We start from the raw sequence: 17,866 nt of genomic DNA, 5'->3' as shown, positions 1-17,866 counted from the left end.
ACAGAACAAAGTTAGACATCGCTGAAATCAAGAGGCTTCCAGCAACGACTGTGTGACACTGCTGCACTGCAGCCAATTACCAGAAAAGATGCCATGGTTTGAGGACCTCTGGAAGAGATGGCAGCCTCTTTAGAAGGCATTACCCAAGACTCTCTGAAAGAGTCATTCTGTGAAAGGAACTGAGACACAGTTGGCTGATGTGACTTAGAGATGCTTCATGGGCATGTGGAAGCTTATGGTGCCTGAGCCGTTCCAGGTACCAGAGCAGCAGGTCAGGTAACTGGGTTTTGTCTCTCCTTTGTCCTTCATCAATGTCAGTAAATGTAATGCTGTCTTCAAACAGCTTCATGACTCTGTAAGAAGCAAAGCAAGTAGCCTCAGAGCAGTGTGCCTGGGGCATTCATATGAGTTTTCTGCATGCCCTAAATATTTGAAATGTGCTATTTCGTGTACATAAAGCTCAGGCCTTCCCTGTGAAAAGGTATTACAGGTACTGTGAAGTTTGGCAGGCGGAATAGAGGGAGCTGCTGCAACCACTGTGTAATGTAACCTGGACAGCAAGAAGACTGTGCTCACAAGCTTGTGAAATAACCAATAATGTCAGGGATGTCCCTTCAGCACTGGTGAGGCTGAGCCTCAAATCTTGAGTTCAGTTCTGGGTCCCTCATTGCAAGAGAGATATTAAGGTGCTGGGGCGGGTCCAGAGAAGGGCAATGGAGCTGGTGAAGGGTCTGGAGCACAAGTCTGGTGAGGAACAGCTGCGGGAACTGGGGTTGTTTAGTCTGGAGAAGAGAAGGCTCAGGAAAGACCTTATCACTATCTACAGCTACCTGAAAGCAGGATGGAGCAAGGTGGCTGGCTGGTCTCCTCTCCCTAGTCACAAGCAATAGGAGAAGAAGTAATGGCCTCAAGCTGCACCAGGGGAGATTTAGATTGGATATTAGGAAATGTTTCTTCACCAAAAAGGTTGTTAAGCACTGGAACATTGATGGAATCACTGTCTCTGGAAGTGTTCAAAAACCATGCAGACGTGGCACTTCGGGACATGGTTTAGTGGTGGACTTGGCAGTCCTAGGGTAACAGCTGGACTCCACGATCTTTTCCAACCTAAACGACTCTATGTTTCTATGGGTCAGACTACAGGAACTGAGGGGGCTATCCCACAGCTAATACAACACTAGCACATCCCCAGCAGAGGCAGGTGCGCTGCTGCCTGCTGCGGGACCCCAGCCCTCTCTCCGAGTCTAACAGCCGATGCCAGAGAACTCCAGCACCCCCAACCCGGGCGTCTGAGCACCGCCCTGACCCGAAACCCGCCCTGGGACCTTTAGGGTGCACCGAGGGCGAGGACGGGTGGGTGGGTGGGTGTCTGCCCGCTGCCCGCCAGCTCGGCCTGTTGCTCCTCGCCGCCATCAGGGGCCAACCCCGCCAGCCAAAGGGTGGCTCTACTGCCGCCGCAGCCGCTTGCTAAAGCGCCTCACGGCTTATCACCGGGGCCGGACAGCGCTGGGCACGGAAGGAGGCCGCAGCGCACTCCGCCCGCGGTAGGCCCCGCCCACAGGGCTGTCCGCACTACGTGTCCCGGCGTGCCGCGGGGGGGGGGGCTGCCGGCGGAAGCGGAATGGTGTTTAGCGCTGTTTCCTGTGCTGCGGCGGTTGCGGGTTGTTGAAGGTATGCTGAAGGTAACCGCTGGGCCGTAGTGGCGGGCGGAGGCGGGTGGTCGTTGTTCCCGCCTGGCTGAGATTGTCGGGCCAGGCTGTTGAGCTGCGCGCCGGGAAAGCGCTGCCGTCTGCGGATCAGGCGAGGCAGCCAGGAGGCGGGCGGGGGCAAGGCTGGGCCGCGCCGCTTCGGCGGAGGCCGGCGCCGGGCAGCCCACCCTGGGTTTTATCGGTAGTGACTATGTGTGCTCGGCTGATACAGGGGCATGGCAAGGCAGGCCTCTGAAATGGGCCAGGGGAACAAGGTTCGCGTGCTTTCAGAGGGGTTAAATTGCTGTGGTTTGTAGTCTGCTAGGATCTTCAAGGTCAGGTTGGATGGGGCTTTGAACAACCTGGTCTAGTGGGAGGTATCCCTGCATATGGCAGGGAGTCGGAACTCAGTAATACTTAAGGTTCCTTCCAGCCCAAACTATTCTATGGTTCCATTTAATAGCTTGCAGATTTGTTTTTATAATGGGCACTCATTTGCTTGCTTTAACAGATTAATGACTTTTTTAAAGCTAAATAATTATTAATAGAAGTGTCAGGCTTTGTATTGTTGCTTGCTGCTGACAGCCCTTTAAGGGTTTAATGTGTGCTGTCTCAGGGGCAGGAGCACCCCGATTTGAACTGTCCTTGAGGCAAGGCCAAGGACAGGCAGGTGTCACAGCCCGTCCTGGAACAAGGTGGTCCAGAGCCACCCTATTTCTCACACCTTTTTGTTAATGAGCTTCAAAAGCAAGTTGTGAGTAGCCGCTGCAAGTGCTGGGTTAGTGTTCTCTAGATTCAGCAGCACTTGTCACCAGTAAAGAAAATTATGAACAGTTAGTTGCTGCAACTGTAAAGTGCACACTTTTGGTAATGTTCTGAAGCACTAAATGTAGTTTTAAAGAGATCTCGTTTCTTGTTTATTTTTTCATGACTGTGTCTAAACTGTCTCCAATTATGTGGGTTTTAGGCATCATTATACATTCCTCTTCAAAACATTTCCCCCCCTCCCCCCCCTGTAGCAAATGAAAACTTAAGATGTTTATGTGTCTTTCTGCTTCTGTGACATTCAGGTAACATTTGAGGTATTCTAAATGGCATTTTGTAGCTTTTAGTCATAGAATAGTTAGGGTTGGAAAGGACCTTAAGATCATCTAGTTCCAATCCCCCTGCCATGGGCAGGGACACCTCACACTAAACCATGTCACCCAAGGCTTTGTCCAACCTGGCCTTGAACACCGCCAGGAATGGAGCATTCACAACCTCTCTGGGCAACCCATTCCCACCACCTGACAGTAAAGAATTTCTTCCTTATATCAAATCTAAACTTCCTCTGTTTAAGTTTTAACCTGTTACCCCTTGTCCTGTCACTACAGTCCCTAATGAATAGTCCATCCCCAGCATCCCTATAGCCCCCCTTCAGATACTGGAAGGCTGCTATTTTAGGTGTATAGCTTTTGAGATGGATGAAGGCAGCAGCATCTAGCCAGTTTGTAACTACAGCAAGTGTTGAGGATAAGTACTTCTATTTTTATACTGGGTGATGGTATTTACATCGCAAACAAGGAAAGCATGTTTTGGGAATAATTCTGTGGAGTACACAGAAGGAAGGATGCAAAACTTAAGTAAGTATTAGTATAAAAACTGAGAAGACCAAAGCTTGGAAACCTTTTTTATAACATTGATGATGTACCTTCAAAGAGTACCTCTCAGCAACTGACTACTAAGGAGGCAGGTGCGAGTATCTTAACTAAAGGACTTCTAAACCACTGATAAATAATAACCTATTGCACACATTTTATTTAACTTTATGATATTCAAGAAATTAAAATGTTGGTCTTTTCTACTCTGAACAGCTTTGAAACTGGTTTCTTTCAGAGGGTATTCTGCAGGAAAAAAGGATACGATGTCCATTTGAGTTCCATCTTGTCCAGGACTGGTTTCTTCTCTGCTGCCAGCATGGCAACATCCCTTAGAACTGTGTGGTCCAGCCTCTTCTGGATGCGTTCAGTAGCAGCTTGTAAGCAGGCCCTGCTGCAGAGTAAGTAGTGATGAAACTGCAGAAAACCTGTATTAAAATTTGTTGAGAGCCTCTTTCCTGTGCTGCTTAAAGTAATGAGAGTGTGGAAGTCAATTTTTATTTGAGTACAATCAAGTCTAATATTCCATCTTCTCTGCTGATAATTAAAGGGGATCTTGTTTTGACTTTTTTTTCCTCTTAAAGCTTCTGTGGGCCACATATGGTGCTTTGCTAATTTATTAATTTGCTTGTCAATACCACTCCTCTTACCACTGTGTTTGATTTTAATTAAATTTAAATCTATTTTTTTCAAACAGTGGTGAGAAAAAAGGCTACAGCAAGATCTCATTACTCAATATAAACAGTGAAGTGAAAACAGGCAATGTTATTTCTTAGCTTTTTATGTGTGTTTTGGGTGTCAATAGGTAGATGCAGCGGAGGTAGTAAAGGCAGTAGAAAAGACAGGAACTGAGAAAACATAACGGACATGTTACATTTTAGAGGTTAGTGGGCAAGGAGGAGAAAGAAATCTTAGGAAGAATCCTAGGAAGAAATATGAACTATTGCAGCAATATCTCGACGGAGCTTTATGATCTTAAAAGTATCTTTCAACCTAAATGATTTTATGAAAAAATAGGAATGGAACTGTGGGAAAACTCAGTTAGAAGAGACTTTGGGTGGTGTGTGGTCCAACCTCCCACTCAGAGCAGGCTCAGCTCTGCAGTCACACCAGGTTGCTCAAGGCCTTGTCCAGCTTCACCTTTGAAGTCTCCAAGAGCACAAGCGTGGCTGGGCCCCAGTCCCATTGCCTGGCTGGCCTCAGGAGGAAAATGTTTCTTTGTGTATCCAGCCAGAGCCTCTCGTTTCAATTGAGGGTGGTGTTTCATGTCCTTCCACTGTGCACCACTGAACAGACTGGCTCCCTCGCCTCAGTAACCCCAACCGTCATAAACAGTCACTGAGGGCTGCTTTTAGGTTTCCCCAAAGCTGCCTCTGCTTCAGGCTGAGCCAGCTCCCATCCCTCAACCTCTCCTCACAGAGCAGGTGCTACAGCCCTCACTATCTAGGTGGGCCTTTGAACTCACGCCAGTTCATCTTTTATTAAAAGGACCCCAAACTGGTCATAGGACCTAGATGTGGTGTAATAGGTGCTGAGTAGAGGGAGGTAATCCCATCCCTCCATCCACTTAGTACAGTCCTGGATGCTTTTGGCTTTCTTTACTACTTGTAATTTACTAGTGATTTCTTTGCCTGGAGTGGAGCTGCAGGAACCTGGGGAAAAGGGTAAAGTTCTCTGGGGTTACTGCAACCAAGACATGATAGTTTTGTGTTTTGTATAGCACATACAGAAGTCACCAGTGAAGTAAAAATTTGATTTTTTTTTTTTTTAATAATAAATATTGCTATGAATGAAATGATGATCATGCATGTAAGTCATGAGGTAATGTTCTTTGCATATATATAGAATATACTCTTAATGGTCAAATCTGTAGGTATTTTGTTCATACTGTGGTTTTCCTTAGGAAAACAATACAACCGGAAAGGTAAATGTAGACCATAGCTACCTAGATACTGTAGTTTTTGTTTGCACTATAAATCTGTGTAGTAAAGTGAATGTCTCTTTAGAAAGTATTTGGGTTATGTTAATTGAAAACTGACAATGATTATAATCCCCAATTCAGACTTAGAATGAAAATGTAAACATTCTTAAACTTGGCACAGCGCTGCTTGTTTTTATGTTAGTGGTTTTTATTTGGGTTTGTGCTTTTTTTGTGGTTTTCTTTTTTCTTTTTTTTCTTGCAGATGGAGCTGTGTATCATGCTTGCCATAAATCTACATATTCAGTTCTCCCTGAAGACTACAACTGGTACTTAAATGTGCTTTCATGTGTGGCCTTTTCATGTGACATTTATTCCAAGGCTATTTTCTCTGTTGTGAAATTGTCATATAATGGTATCAAATACACCTTCTGCCAGTTTTGGATATCTGTAATAATTTCAACTAATGTACTGTTTCTGATCATAATAATTATGAAGTCAGTATTTCAAAAAGTAAGCATAATGAAAAATCATGCAGGGCTCATTTTAAACATGGTGCTGACCGCAGTACCCCTGCAGTTTTGCTAATGAAAATAGCTAAAAGCAGTTGTTTTCATTGATGCTTGTTGTTAAGACAAAATCCAGATATTTTTGTGCTGCTGTATGAGAAAGTTGTGTAGAAACCAGAAAAGACAATACAAGTATAGTGGGAAACACCAGCATCCAAGTCCTACAAGGTTTTAGGAAGATAATGTGTCATGGGAACAGGAAGGAAGATGAAAAAAGTCGTATTTCCTCAAGGAACATCTCAGTAGTGTCTGTTCATCATGCTCGTCATCTTGTACCAAATGTAAAAATTGGAACCCCAAACAGAGCTTTATCTCCTATTCTTTCTTTTGTAAGTGCCATACTTCTTATAAAGGCATGTTGTCCTAGAGATCATCTTTCCCCATTTGTTGATACAGTTTTACATGCAATTATCTGAAGCGTTAGAGATTTTTTTTCTAACCCAGCTACTTTCTTTCAGCCCTTTCTTCCTCTTCATCCAAAAAAGAAACATGAAGATGATGGTGAGGAGGGTGGAGGGGGCAAAGGGGCAGAAAAGAGGAGGTTCAGATCAAGTATTTGTGACTGTTAATTCATATGGGTTTATTTTATAGAAGATTCTTAAGAATTCGTAAATGCAGGGGCAAATCTAGTTTCTTTGGGACTTGGGCTGTTTATTTGTTCAGCGTTTCTGAAAATTGTAAAGCGTATATTTGAGTTTCTATTTTTATAGCAAAGTGGAACTTGCAGTGACATCAGATTTGAAGACAATTGTCTGCTACCACCCGTCGCTTGAGATTCCATATGAGCATACAAAAGTAGGTCCAAATGTATACATTTATATTTTGTACTCTTGTAAAGGCATAAGTAGTTTATAATTTTGAGTCTTGAGGTTATCTTTTTTTTCATTTGAAATACTGAGATACTTTTTAGCATGTGATCAGCATGTCTGAAGTTAGTGAACAATGAATGTAGCTGCTGCTGTGAGGACCTTGTTCTTAGGTGAATTGAGGGAAAGTGGCAGAGAAAAATGCTCAGATAGCACGGCCTATAGTAACTCAAATAGAATTAAATGAGGCACTCAGATAGTTGTGCACTTCAGAGAAAACTAGTGTCTATATGAGTGTACTCCTCAAGAGGATGTTTGGAATGCAGGTTATAGTTCACACATCCTGATGTACAGACGTTGCAGTCTGGGCAAGAGAATATAACAAAGTGCTGCTGTTTTCAACTCACGCTTTGCATTCTCTTCAGTACTCTGGGCTTATAAACACTACAAAAAAACTTTATAAATACCGATTTTTTTATCTATCAGCAGTACTTACAGTGTGTTCTTTACACAGATGAAAGTAAGTTTAGAAAAGCTTTTCTAGTATATATTATTTGTTTCAATTTCCAGTTCTCATGCTAGTAAAACACTACAAATGGTAGCCGTGGTGCTGAAGTACCCAATGTGAAAATTCTCCATTGAAAACTTAAAACATTTTTTCACTCTTTGCCTGCAAGTTATATACCAATATTTTTAAATGTATCAGTTGCATATGTCTCAGAAAAAGACTAAACCAAGGAAAAATGCTTGTAATGGTGCTAGGAGTTAGGTTTCAGGTTGAAAACAAACATCTTGGTCTTAGCAGATGCACAAACAATTAGGAAGTGACATTCTTCTCCAAGGCACACATCATGTAAAAGCTTTTTTAGTGGTAGTGTTTATCACTATGAATAAATTTCTAAATAGAAATAATATGAATACTTTTGGATTAGTATAAGTGAAGCTTTTGATTCGCAGGTGAATTTTAAGGATGAAGTTAGCAGTAACGATGACAGCAGTGCTGATTTTAGGGGTAGTGTAATCAGCTGTAGCATGCATGGTAATTAGTTTTCTAGACATCTGCTCCACGTTGGTGCTTTGGGTGGGTGGGTGGGGGGTGGTGAACAGCTTTTACAATTGCAGGAATTTTTCTGTATTCCTTTGGCTTCAGCTGTCAAGAGTAATGCTATCTGTGTAGCTTGGCTTTTGATTTTTCTCAGAAAAGGGAAATATATATACACTACTGTTTTCATAGCCCATACCACGACCAGATCCAGTGAATAATAAAGAAGAAAACCTTGATCAAGTTTTGAAATCCAGATTGAATGAAAAAGAGCTAAAGAATGATCAAGGTCCCACAATCGAAGAGCTCAGCAAAATGTTTTACACAACAAAACATCGCTGGTATCCTGTGGGACAGTAAGTATTTTCAATGTTTCTTCCTTCTGGAGGTAAAGGGAAATAGAGGAATAACTTAATGACCAGATTCAACCTCGGGTAAGTCATGTGAGACAGGATACTGTTAGTACATGGGCTATTGCATAAAACCTTAAATGCAGCATTGTGTCAATGGAAAACTGAATTCCATTAGGGTTTTTTAATGCTGCCCTTTTGGTAGCCTTTGCCACTATGAAAGATGTCACAGAGGAGAAATTTCTCATACCATCTAGTTAGTTACTCATAATTTCTCATACATCTAGTTAGTCAGGTGGTTATCAAAGTTGCATGAAAGAATCTAGTAGGTAAAATACCCTCAATGGACATGACCAGACACAGCCTGGAAACTTGCACTGTCTATTTCTTAATGACTCTTCAGAGAAAAAAAAACAATAGGGCAGTTCTCAGACTTAAGGATAGTAGAGATTTCCCATTTGAATGGTGAAGGTTGCACCTCTGTGTGCCTTGTATTCAGAAAGCTGGGAGGAGGAGAGCTGCACAGGTGCATGACAGCTTAAAGAGGAACTATATACACTCAGGTAGACCCATGAAAATACCCAGCATTCTGGTTTGTATTACTTCTTCCCAGTCTGCTACTACGTCTTTTGGTAGTTGCTAATTTCATAGCTGTGGGGGGTTGATACAGGCAGAATATATATATATATATTTTTTTTTTTTTTTTTTTTTAATCCCCAGGAAACTTTAATTGTTGTGCTTTGGGAGTAGATAAAATGAATGAAATGGTGGAGTTTTCTATGGCCAAAGGGCATCTGTCATTTTAATGAGCATCAAACAGGATCTTCCTTGGTTTAGGGTGGGTAATTAAGAGGGAAAAGTAGGATCATTTTTTTTGTTGTCAGAATTTGTTTTTTTAGTTTGTCAGCAAAATATTACACTATTTAATGTACAATCTGGCACCACTCCTTTAAGCATCAAGTCTCTTTGTTCTGTAGCAATCACTTTAGCCAGAGGAAAAGCACCATGTAATAATAAAATTGACTTCAGACAAAGGGTTAAGAATAAACAGCAGTCTTTGTACCTACTCAGCTGTAGAACTGACTGAATTATTGCATTCTTGTAGCAGACGTAGCAACAGAAATGATCAGCATTATGTAACTCCACAAACAACAGAGATGACATCGGAGTGGTGGATAGGCTGTGCTTGTGTAACTTGTGTTTTACTTGTCTAACCTGAGATCACTTGCTGGGGGTGAAAGCATGAGGTAAATCCAAGACTGTCCAAAGCTTTCATTCACTGCAGCCTTTTTTTCTTCTAGGTATCATAGAAGACGCAGGAATCCTAATCCTCCCAAAGACCGATAATTGGGATAACTTCTTGTTCATCAGCACATTACCAGTAATCTTTACTGGAAATAAAAATTACGGAAAGTGAGATGTTTGGCAGTTCTGTGCGAGTGCTATAACAAAAACATGCTTAGCTAAATTTGATTCTTATTCTTCTACTTCAGCAAGTTGACAGAAAAATGACAAAATGGCACTAATGAAGCAAGGGTTCAGTGACAGCTGTTGTACGAGCATGGTCAGCCAATGACCTGGTCTTAGAGCTGGATACCGCAGGTGTTGGAGTGTTCTGATTAAACTTGGTCAGAGGCTTATCATTGGTAAAGTGAATGCATAGAAGCCTTGTGTCAGAATGGGAGGTCCAGAACTGGACATGTTAGGGTTTGGTGTTACTCTGGGAGGATAGTTATGTTTTTAGAAATCTAGTAACTGAAATGCAGGTGAGCTTGAACACTGAGGTCTTACAGAGTATTGATAAAAAATATTATATGAGGTATTTATGAAACGAGTGAAATAGGTTTGCTGCTTCTATTACACTTGTAAGATACCTGATTCCATGTTTAATATATCATATTAAATATATAATAATATATCATAATATATCATAATATATCATAAATATAATATTTAATATCAGCCAAGTGATTGTATTTAAGGCTTATTGTCAGGTACTGAAAACTGGCCAATTTGGTTACATTTTAGCATCCAAGGCATAACAACTCGCCTTTCTAAATCACCCAGCAATCCCAAATAGCTGAGAGAACTTGTGTGTGTATTCATAGTTCGGGGCAGGGAGTTGCTCGGTTTGTGTTTTATACCCCACCCCATTTACCATTCAGTGACGGTGCTGTGTTCCTATGTAAATCAGAATAGCTGTAGCTCAGGGGAGGAAAAGTTCTTTGCCTCAGCAAGGTAATCAGTGAAGACTCCCAGCTCTTTCTCGCAGACCTAGCGGGAAGGATTTGCCTTTTATGACATAAAATGCTTTAAATTAAAGAAATTTTTGTTTTATTCTACTTCATAGCTTTAGCAATTTGTAGTGCTTAAAAGCTTCTGCTATTATAATATTTTGTCATCTAGCCTTTTATGTTCTTCAGGAAAATGAAATTCTTTACTCTGGTCTACAGTTTTAGGCATCAGCCTTCAGATGGGTCAGCTTGGAACATTATTTATAAGAAGATGCTTATAAATAATCAGAAAATAATTATCCCATGTATGTCATACATTTTTATTGTATTTCCTTTCCAAAGCACCCTGGATAATCTAGGAAGGTTCTTGTTTCTTTGCTTTAGTCTAGTGTCATTTTACCAGCATGTGTTGTCTGCAGGTTCTGCTACAAGCTGAGTACCATATAGTCTTTCATCTTGGTCATTGTTACTATAAAGAACACTTACTTCCTAAAGTTACTACTGAATAACCTTTTTTCCCTGAATTTCCTGTAGCTGGGGGGGATGAGAGAAGGCAATGTTGGGTGTGTGTAAAAGCCTCCCTTTAATTGCTTCTGGAAAACTGTACGTGAAGCTAGTCTAAGTTGTTATGTTGGTATTATTTTTAAAAATGCATTTTTAAATCCAAGTGACAGTTTAGCTGATAGGGGTTTATGATGGCAAAGCATGAAATAGTTTTGCATATTCTTTGTTATGTTTGTAAGATATCCGAATCCATGTTTAAGCCTCCCTCAGCCAAGCAATTTTGGCTCTGTGTTATACGATGTGTTGCTCACATGATAACAAACATGCTATCATGAAGGAATGTCTGTTGTGTCTGTGAGAAGGATCACTGCTTACTCTGCAAGTTCAGACATGTCAAAATACTTATTTTTTTTCTGCTTAAAATATAACTTTTAAAATAGTTTTTAGTAATTTGTAGTACAACAGATTTTAGTATTTTGATCAGTTCTTGGTACCTGGTACTGACATTGGTCCATATGTGAGCAGCTTCCATCTCATTGTTTTATGTCCCACTGTATAAAATCAAGCCCCCTTTATTTTTGGGAAGCTGAGACCTGATTTGTCACGACTTGACTTTACTCCAGCATAAGAAAAAGATATGCTTGGACTAATTTAAACTTTGAATCATTTTTCCCCCATCTTCTCTCTGATACTTAGTGCTGTGTAATACTATTAAGACATTTTGCTTTACAGAAACCTCCTGTTATCACATGTCTGTTCTTGCCTGTCAGACCCTGTTTATGATCAAACATCCACAATCACTGTAGAAATGTTGGATTTCCCAGTGTTTCCCAAACATTCTGGATGCTTTTCAGGTATTTTGAGGGCTAAAAACCTATGATGTGCTGGGCTGCTATTTTAAAGTACTTCCTCTTCTGACCAGTTACTGCAGACAGATTCTAAAACACTTTCACTACATGTACCCTCTGCCACTTTGTTACTACATTAATTCATAAAATTGATAATTCAAAATCTTTCCCTTTCTTATGCTGCCACTCTAAATCTTTCTATGTTCTCTTCCACTAATCCTTCTCCTGGGTCATCTGAAGCATGACCTAATAAAAATCCAGCTCTCACAGTAATTCCAAGCTGTCCTCCTGTTTTTCTAGATATTGAACAACTATGTAAAACTCTTTATCTGTTTCAGTTCACTTAAAAACTCAGAATTAGAAATTCATCCATTTAATTCTTGTCCCACTTCTATGTGAAAGGATAATCCATTTGAAAATTAGTTTGGACTGTTTTCTGTTGCACTTGTTAGTTAATTGTATATTCTAGGCAACTAAGGTTTTCAATGTTCAGTCTGCTTTGGTGTCTCTGTAGCCAATTTTAGGCACTTAGCCATTTGTTTTGTATCTAGTAGTTACCGAGTGTTTCAGACCTGTACTAGGCTCATTGCTGTTGATAGTACACAGTTTAGTATGTCTTACTGATTTGGGTTTTTTTTTTTAATAATATCGATTCAGGCGATTAAAATTGCAGTTCAATCCTAATGAAAAGAAAGGTCTTTCACTTTCTTTAGTTAGACTTGAATTTAAAAAAGGAAGCATGCTTTTAAAGCAGGTTTTTGCCTTTTTTCCTACATGCAAATTATGTTGTTCTGCAGATGCTTGGGACTACCACCAGGAGGCAATCTTGCACAGTTACTCAACTGGATTTGTCCGAAACCAAACGGGATTTAGGTGTGTCATCAAATTTAACGCTGTAAGAGACATACATTAGCCGTTCTTTAAATTTGTAAGTATTTAAGAAAAAGGAACTCCCTAGCAAGTCTGAAAGTCGTTGGATTCAAAGGGTCAAGGGTTCTTTTGTGAGATTTACCTGTTATGTCTGCAGCATGTGGCAGAGATGTATGTTCAAACAAAAAAAGGGCGACCCTGCCAGTTTTAAAAACAATGAGCCAACAGTGGGGCAGTAACAGGACCCAACTGCCAAATACACCTGTGTGACAAGTTTCATGTCTTTATGCTTCAGCTCCTTGTGATGATTAATGGAGGGAGGAGTGGTCCATCCATCCCTTCCCACCCCTCTGGTTACTCAGTCCTATAGGAAAGTTCCCTTCTTGTCCCTGTACTGTTGTAGTGGGTCCGAATTTCAGCTGCCATGTCTAAATTCTCGTACACTAGAACAAATTGCTGCTGCAGCTCTGTTACAGGTCACAGTAATGACTGATATTTAAAGCCAACACTGCATTTCTCAGTTATCACAGTCTTTACAAATTTTAGCAGCTGCTCAGCTGTAACTTGACATGCTCATTCCACCCTCAAAAGAAGTACAAAGTTATATAATGAAGAGAGCAAACAGCTGTAGACTGCATTCCTCTTCTGTAATAGAGGTTTGTTTTAATGCTGTAATATAATAAAACTGGCTTAAAGCAAGCTCACCAATCACTAGAATAAACGTCAGACAAATTGTGTGCCTACCATAGATATAAGTTGGATTCATCTGTAAGATTGAGACGGCTACTAATTAGATCTCTAAGGCTGAGTTAGTCTTTGTAGGCTCCCTTAATAGTCAATTGACGGGAAAATAAAATACCTACCCAGGGCAGTTGATCTTTAAGATTTTATTACCTAGAATGTCACACAGATTATTCTCTGGAGGTGCTTTCCCCTTCTCATCTATGAAGGGGGAATGAAACTTAGTTGAGGGTGAGATACCTGCATCAGAACAATGAAAGCAGTTTGACTTTTTTATCATGTATGTAAAAGAAAAATATTGAGCTTAAGATAAAGGCAACAATGCTGCTCCTGCTAGCCTTCAATAGCATGCAGTCTGTACATAGGGACTCTGTTTTCTCTCCATAGAGTACATGTTTTTACTGCATAGAGCAATTCACACACATTTAATTTGTAACTTCGAATAAATTGTATATAGGATTTTAATCTCACCTCTTTATATTTAATCAACACTCCAATGCTGAAAGATAATACTTAAGATGTTATTTGTTTCATTCAGTGTGTAGTCAGAGAAGATAGTTATGTGTTTAACAGCACCTCTTCTAACGAGCTCATGATCACAACTGTTACCTCTAGGCACTTCTAGAAAAGTGAACACAATAAATGATAATGTACTGGGCAACGTGCACAGAATTATCTGAAAATTTAACTACTGTTTACACAGCCTATTACTGTATATAAATACAGCTGTTAGAATACTGCACATCAGAAGGCAGGAGCTATGTGGGAGCCCCATGAATCGAACAGCATGTTTGGTCAACAATTTTGCATTGCATGGCTTCTAGAGAAGTAGAAGTTGTCATGGCTTAAGCCCAGGCCGTAAATTAGAACCATGCAGTCTACTTCCCCCTCCCCACCTTTCTTCCCTCCACTCTTGGAGGGACGGGGAGGAGAATCAAAAGAACGCAATTCCCACGGGTTGAGATAAGAACAGTTTAATAACTAAGGTATAACACAAATCACTACTGCTACCACCAATAACAATAATGATAAAGGAAATAACAAGCGAAGAGAATACAACACCTCACCGACCAATACCTTGACCCCACCCCGCAGCATTCCAGCCCTCCCGGGAACTTTCAGTTCTACATCCTGGGCATGACATGCTGTGGTATGGAATACCTCTTTGGCTAGCCTGGGTCAAGTGTCCTGTCTCTGCTTCCTCCCGGCTTCCCCTCCTCCCTGGCAGAGCACGAGACTCACAAAGTCCTTGGTCAGGCTAAACATCAGTGTTACCAGCTCTGTTCCCAGGCTGAACGTCAAAAACACAGCGCCACACCAGCTACTAAGAAAGAGAAAAAAATGACTGCTACTGCTAAACCAGGACAAAGTTTATAGCCCTGAGTACGACTTTATTAAGTGTCTTGATGTAGGTGAGAAATGATAGTCAAGGTATCACAGAGTTTTTCATTACCTCGAAGCACCACAGGAGGTTGGCATGACCAATGGAACTGACAAACTTTGCCAGCTAGTCCTTCTGAAAAATCAAGTAAGTAATGAATATGGAAAACAGTTGTGCTTATATCCAGCTTTACTGCTTGTCAAGATGAAAAACAGTCTTGGGCCAGAAGCAGTTTACCGCTTTAAATATGGCCAGTTTTGACCGCTACCAAAATTTACAATTCCCCAGCACAAGAATCTCCCTACCAGCAAAATATAAGTATCACAGGAAAAAAGAAAAAAAAATCTGGAAGAGCTGTTTTTTAGCTTCTCCTCTGCCAAAACTAGTAGAAGTTTAACCACGTAAGTATCACAGAATATTTAAATGAGTGATAAAAAGTGACTTAAACTAAGCTACCACATTAAGCCATTATCATGTAGAATAAAAATTAACTGAAGTAAAAGATTAAACTCTTAAAGCATGACTTTACTGTACAAACATCTATTTCCTACTAGCTAATGTTAACAGAGCTTTATAGTTTCATGTAAGGATTAGTGTTTCTTAAATATTGCTAGTCTTTATTATTCAAAAGTACATTGTATTTGTTTAAACAAATAATAAGCTAAGTGGCATTTTTCTGAAGTCAGCATCTGTAGGAGTTATACTGGACCAGAGCTGTGCTGCAGCAGTCATCTTCACTTTCTGCTTTAGTTAAGACACAGTGAGGTTTTCAACTGAGTCATATGCTAATGCCAGAAAGAATTTTTCCTTGACCCCCAATTAGTTAACAATTGGTATTCAGTAGCACAAGGCTCCACATCCCTTTTCATATTTTTTTGTTATTTTGTAGTTTTTAATCCTGACTGGCTTAAGTTCACTTGTTATTTTCCAAGATTATCTCATATCTTTATGAAACTGCCTTTCCCTCACACTGTTTTTTCATACAGTTAAAATCCTGGCATTAGTGATGGGGAAACTGGCAGCAAGTTCCACAAATTTTAGAACTGGATTGAGAAAAAGGATTTCCTATCCAGAGTAGAGGAAAAAAAAATTGGAATTCATGGTAAGTTCACCATAAGAACAGATAAGAAAATCAGCACAGAAATTCCCTTTCTAGAGCACATATTTGTATGCTCAGCTCTAAAATAAACATGCTGTATGTTGGCTGCATGGGTTACAATTTATTGACTTTATATGGCCATAGTTGTTGAAGAAAAAGATTTGAAATGAGCCCAAAGAGACCACTAGAAAGGCTGAAAGGTGACATGACGGCATATGAGAAGAGCAGTGGTGGTCCTGACTGAGAGCAGCTGTGATTAGTACCTACACAGTGCTTAGCCAGTCCTTGCTTAGCCTGAGGACAAAATCTGTACTCATCAGAACTGGATGAGTGTTTTGGTTCAATATGACTGTTGAGGTTTAAGCCCAGCTGGTTAACTTGGAACCACACACCCCTTTTCCCCACTCCCCACCCCCACTGCAGGCAGGATGAGGAGGAGAATCAAAAGAATGTAAAGCCCATGGGTTGAAATAAGAACAGTCCAGTAACTTAAGTATAATATAAAACTACTAGTACTAGTAATAATAGTAATGATAAGGGGACAGAATATTAAACTAAAAAGGGAAAGGAGAAAAAAACCAACAACCAACAATAAACACAAGTGATGCACAATGCAAGTGATCACCACCTGGCAACTGATATTCAGCTCAACCCGAACAACAATCTGGGCCTTCCAGGTAACTCCCCCCACTTTATATGCGGTGCATGACATGCTGTGGTATTGGAATACCCCTTTGGCTAGTTTGGGTCAGGTGTCCTATCTCTGCTTCCTCTCAGCTTCCTGTGTCCCTCCTCACTGTTAGGGCGTGAGAGACTAAAAAGTCCTTGATCAAGGTAAGCGCTACTTAGCAGCAACTAAAATATTGGTGTGTTACCAGCACTGTTGTCAGACTAAAGCTGAAGCACAGCACACCACCAGCTAACTAGGAAGAAAAATAACTGTTACAGCTGAACTCAGGACAATGACCAAGATTTTAGCTCATGATTTTGTGGAAAAGATATATGAGAAGCCTTATATTTCTTTAGGAGTGAATCATGTAATCAAAATACCTGTGGTTTACCCTTTATGTTGGTCAGAAGTGGTCCCCAGCAGCAGACTGATACTCGGAATCGCTCTGAGCATGCTCTTAACTGCTGTGTGCTGAGGAGCAAGCTCCGGCTTTCAATCCTCACACCTCTGTTACTTCCCTCTGTTCCACCTAGCCCTCTTTAAAGCAATGGCTCCACATCCCTGTGGGGAGAGTTCACACCAAGCACTGCTCCCAAGGTCACATCTTGCCTGACTTTACCCTACGTGCTCTTCTAAACTGCTCAAGCTGATCATGCACCTTCAAACGTTACCACATCCAGAACATGAAATACATACCCTCACTTCATCCTAGGAAAGCACCAGTCTCACTGCCTGCAGTACAGTTTAACATCACTTCAGGTGCTTCAAACTGAAAGATAAAACAAAAAAATCCCAATTATATGTTGAGTCTAGGATCCAGAAAGAGTCCAAGGAGTACTGTGGGATATGAGTAGAGGAGTCTGCTCTAGAGGGAACCAGCCCTAGCTAGTGTGGATATAAGCCAAGCCTCTTGGCATCAGGGACTTTTTTTATTTAGAAATACAAGCATGCTTCCTGAAATCAGGTAGTTGGGACCATCGTTTTTACAGACAGCCTGAGCTCAGACTGTTTGTCTGTTCAGACTACTAAGTCTGAATCAGCGTGGTACAGACTTAGTGATACATGCAAAACTAGCAAGTCACACGCATAACAACTGTTCTGTAAGCAACCCGAGTCATCAGGATTGTCCAGTCCAGTTCAGAGATGCCCCAGTTGACACTCCTGTAAAAATAAAGTATTTTTCTTCTGGATAAACAAAATTAAATATTCAGAGAAGAAAATGCATTTTTGTAACTTCCAACAAAATACAGATTTAGGAGCCAGCATCTTCTTCAGCAGTCCCCATCAGAGTAAATGAACCATACCAAAGGTCACTAAATGTTAATGTTCTGTAATTCTCAGCCTTCAGAGGTTCAAAGAAATCTCAAGAAATGGTTCAAGTTACGGCATTTGGAAAAATAATGAGGTGAAAGGCCTTCAAAGGCTTCTGCAGAAAAAAACCCCAAACAATAATTGGACACAATCCTTGAAATCTTCACTTAGGCATTACTAAACGAAATGTCAACAAAA

The 17,866-nt window shown here is 40.7% G+C and overlaps 1 protein-coding gene across 5 annotated transcripts; it reads left to right on the top strand.

The window, feature by feature from the left end:
- Nucleotides 1–1,589: 1,589 nt before the first annotated feature.
- Nucleotides 1,590–10,150, top strand: MRPL42 (mitochondrial ribosomal protein L42). 5 transcript variants are annotated; one of them, XM_080623265.1, is made up of 6 exons: nt 1,590–1,671; nt 3,564–3,726; nt 5,509–5,572; nt 6,496–6,607; nt 7,853–8,016; nt 9,312–10,150. In XM_080623265.1, exons 2-6 carry the CDS (start codon nt 3,645–3,647, stop codon nt 9,355–9,357), a joined length of 468 nt encoding a protein of 155 aa, XP_080479391.1. In that variant the 5' UTR covers nt 1,590–1,671; nt 3,564–3,644; the 3' UTR covers nt 9,358–10,150. The 5 variants fall into 5 exon arrangements, with proteins under 5 accessions (XP_080479391.1, XP_080479393.1, XP_080479392.1 ...); XM_080623267.1 differs by having other exon boundaries at nt 1,607–1,682; nt 3,542–3,726; XM_080623266.1 differs by having other exon boundaries at nt 1,610–1,671; nt 3,542–3,726.
- The last annotated feature ends 7,716 nt before the right edge of the window (nt 10,151–17,866 follow it).

The sequence above is a fragment of the Psittacula echo genome, assembly GCF_963264785.1.
Source record: "Psittacula echo genome assembly, chromosome: 1".
Taxonomy (NCBI): domain Eukaryota; kingdom Metazoa; phylum Chordata; class Aves; order Psittaciformes; family Psittacidae; genus Psittacula; species Psittacula echo.
The sequence above is the reverse complement of the archived record's forward strand: the minus strand, read 5'-3'. Positions and strand labels throughout refer to the sequence as shown.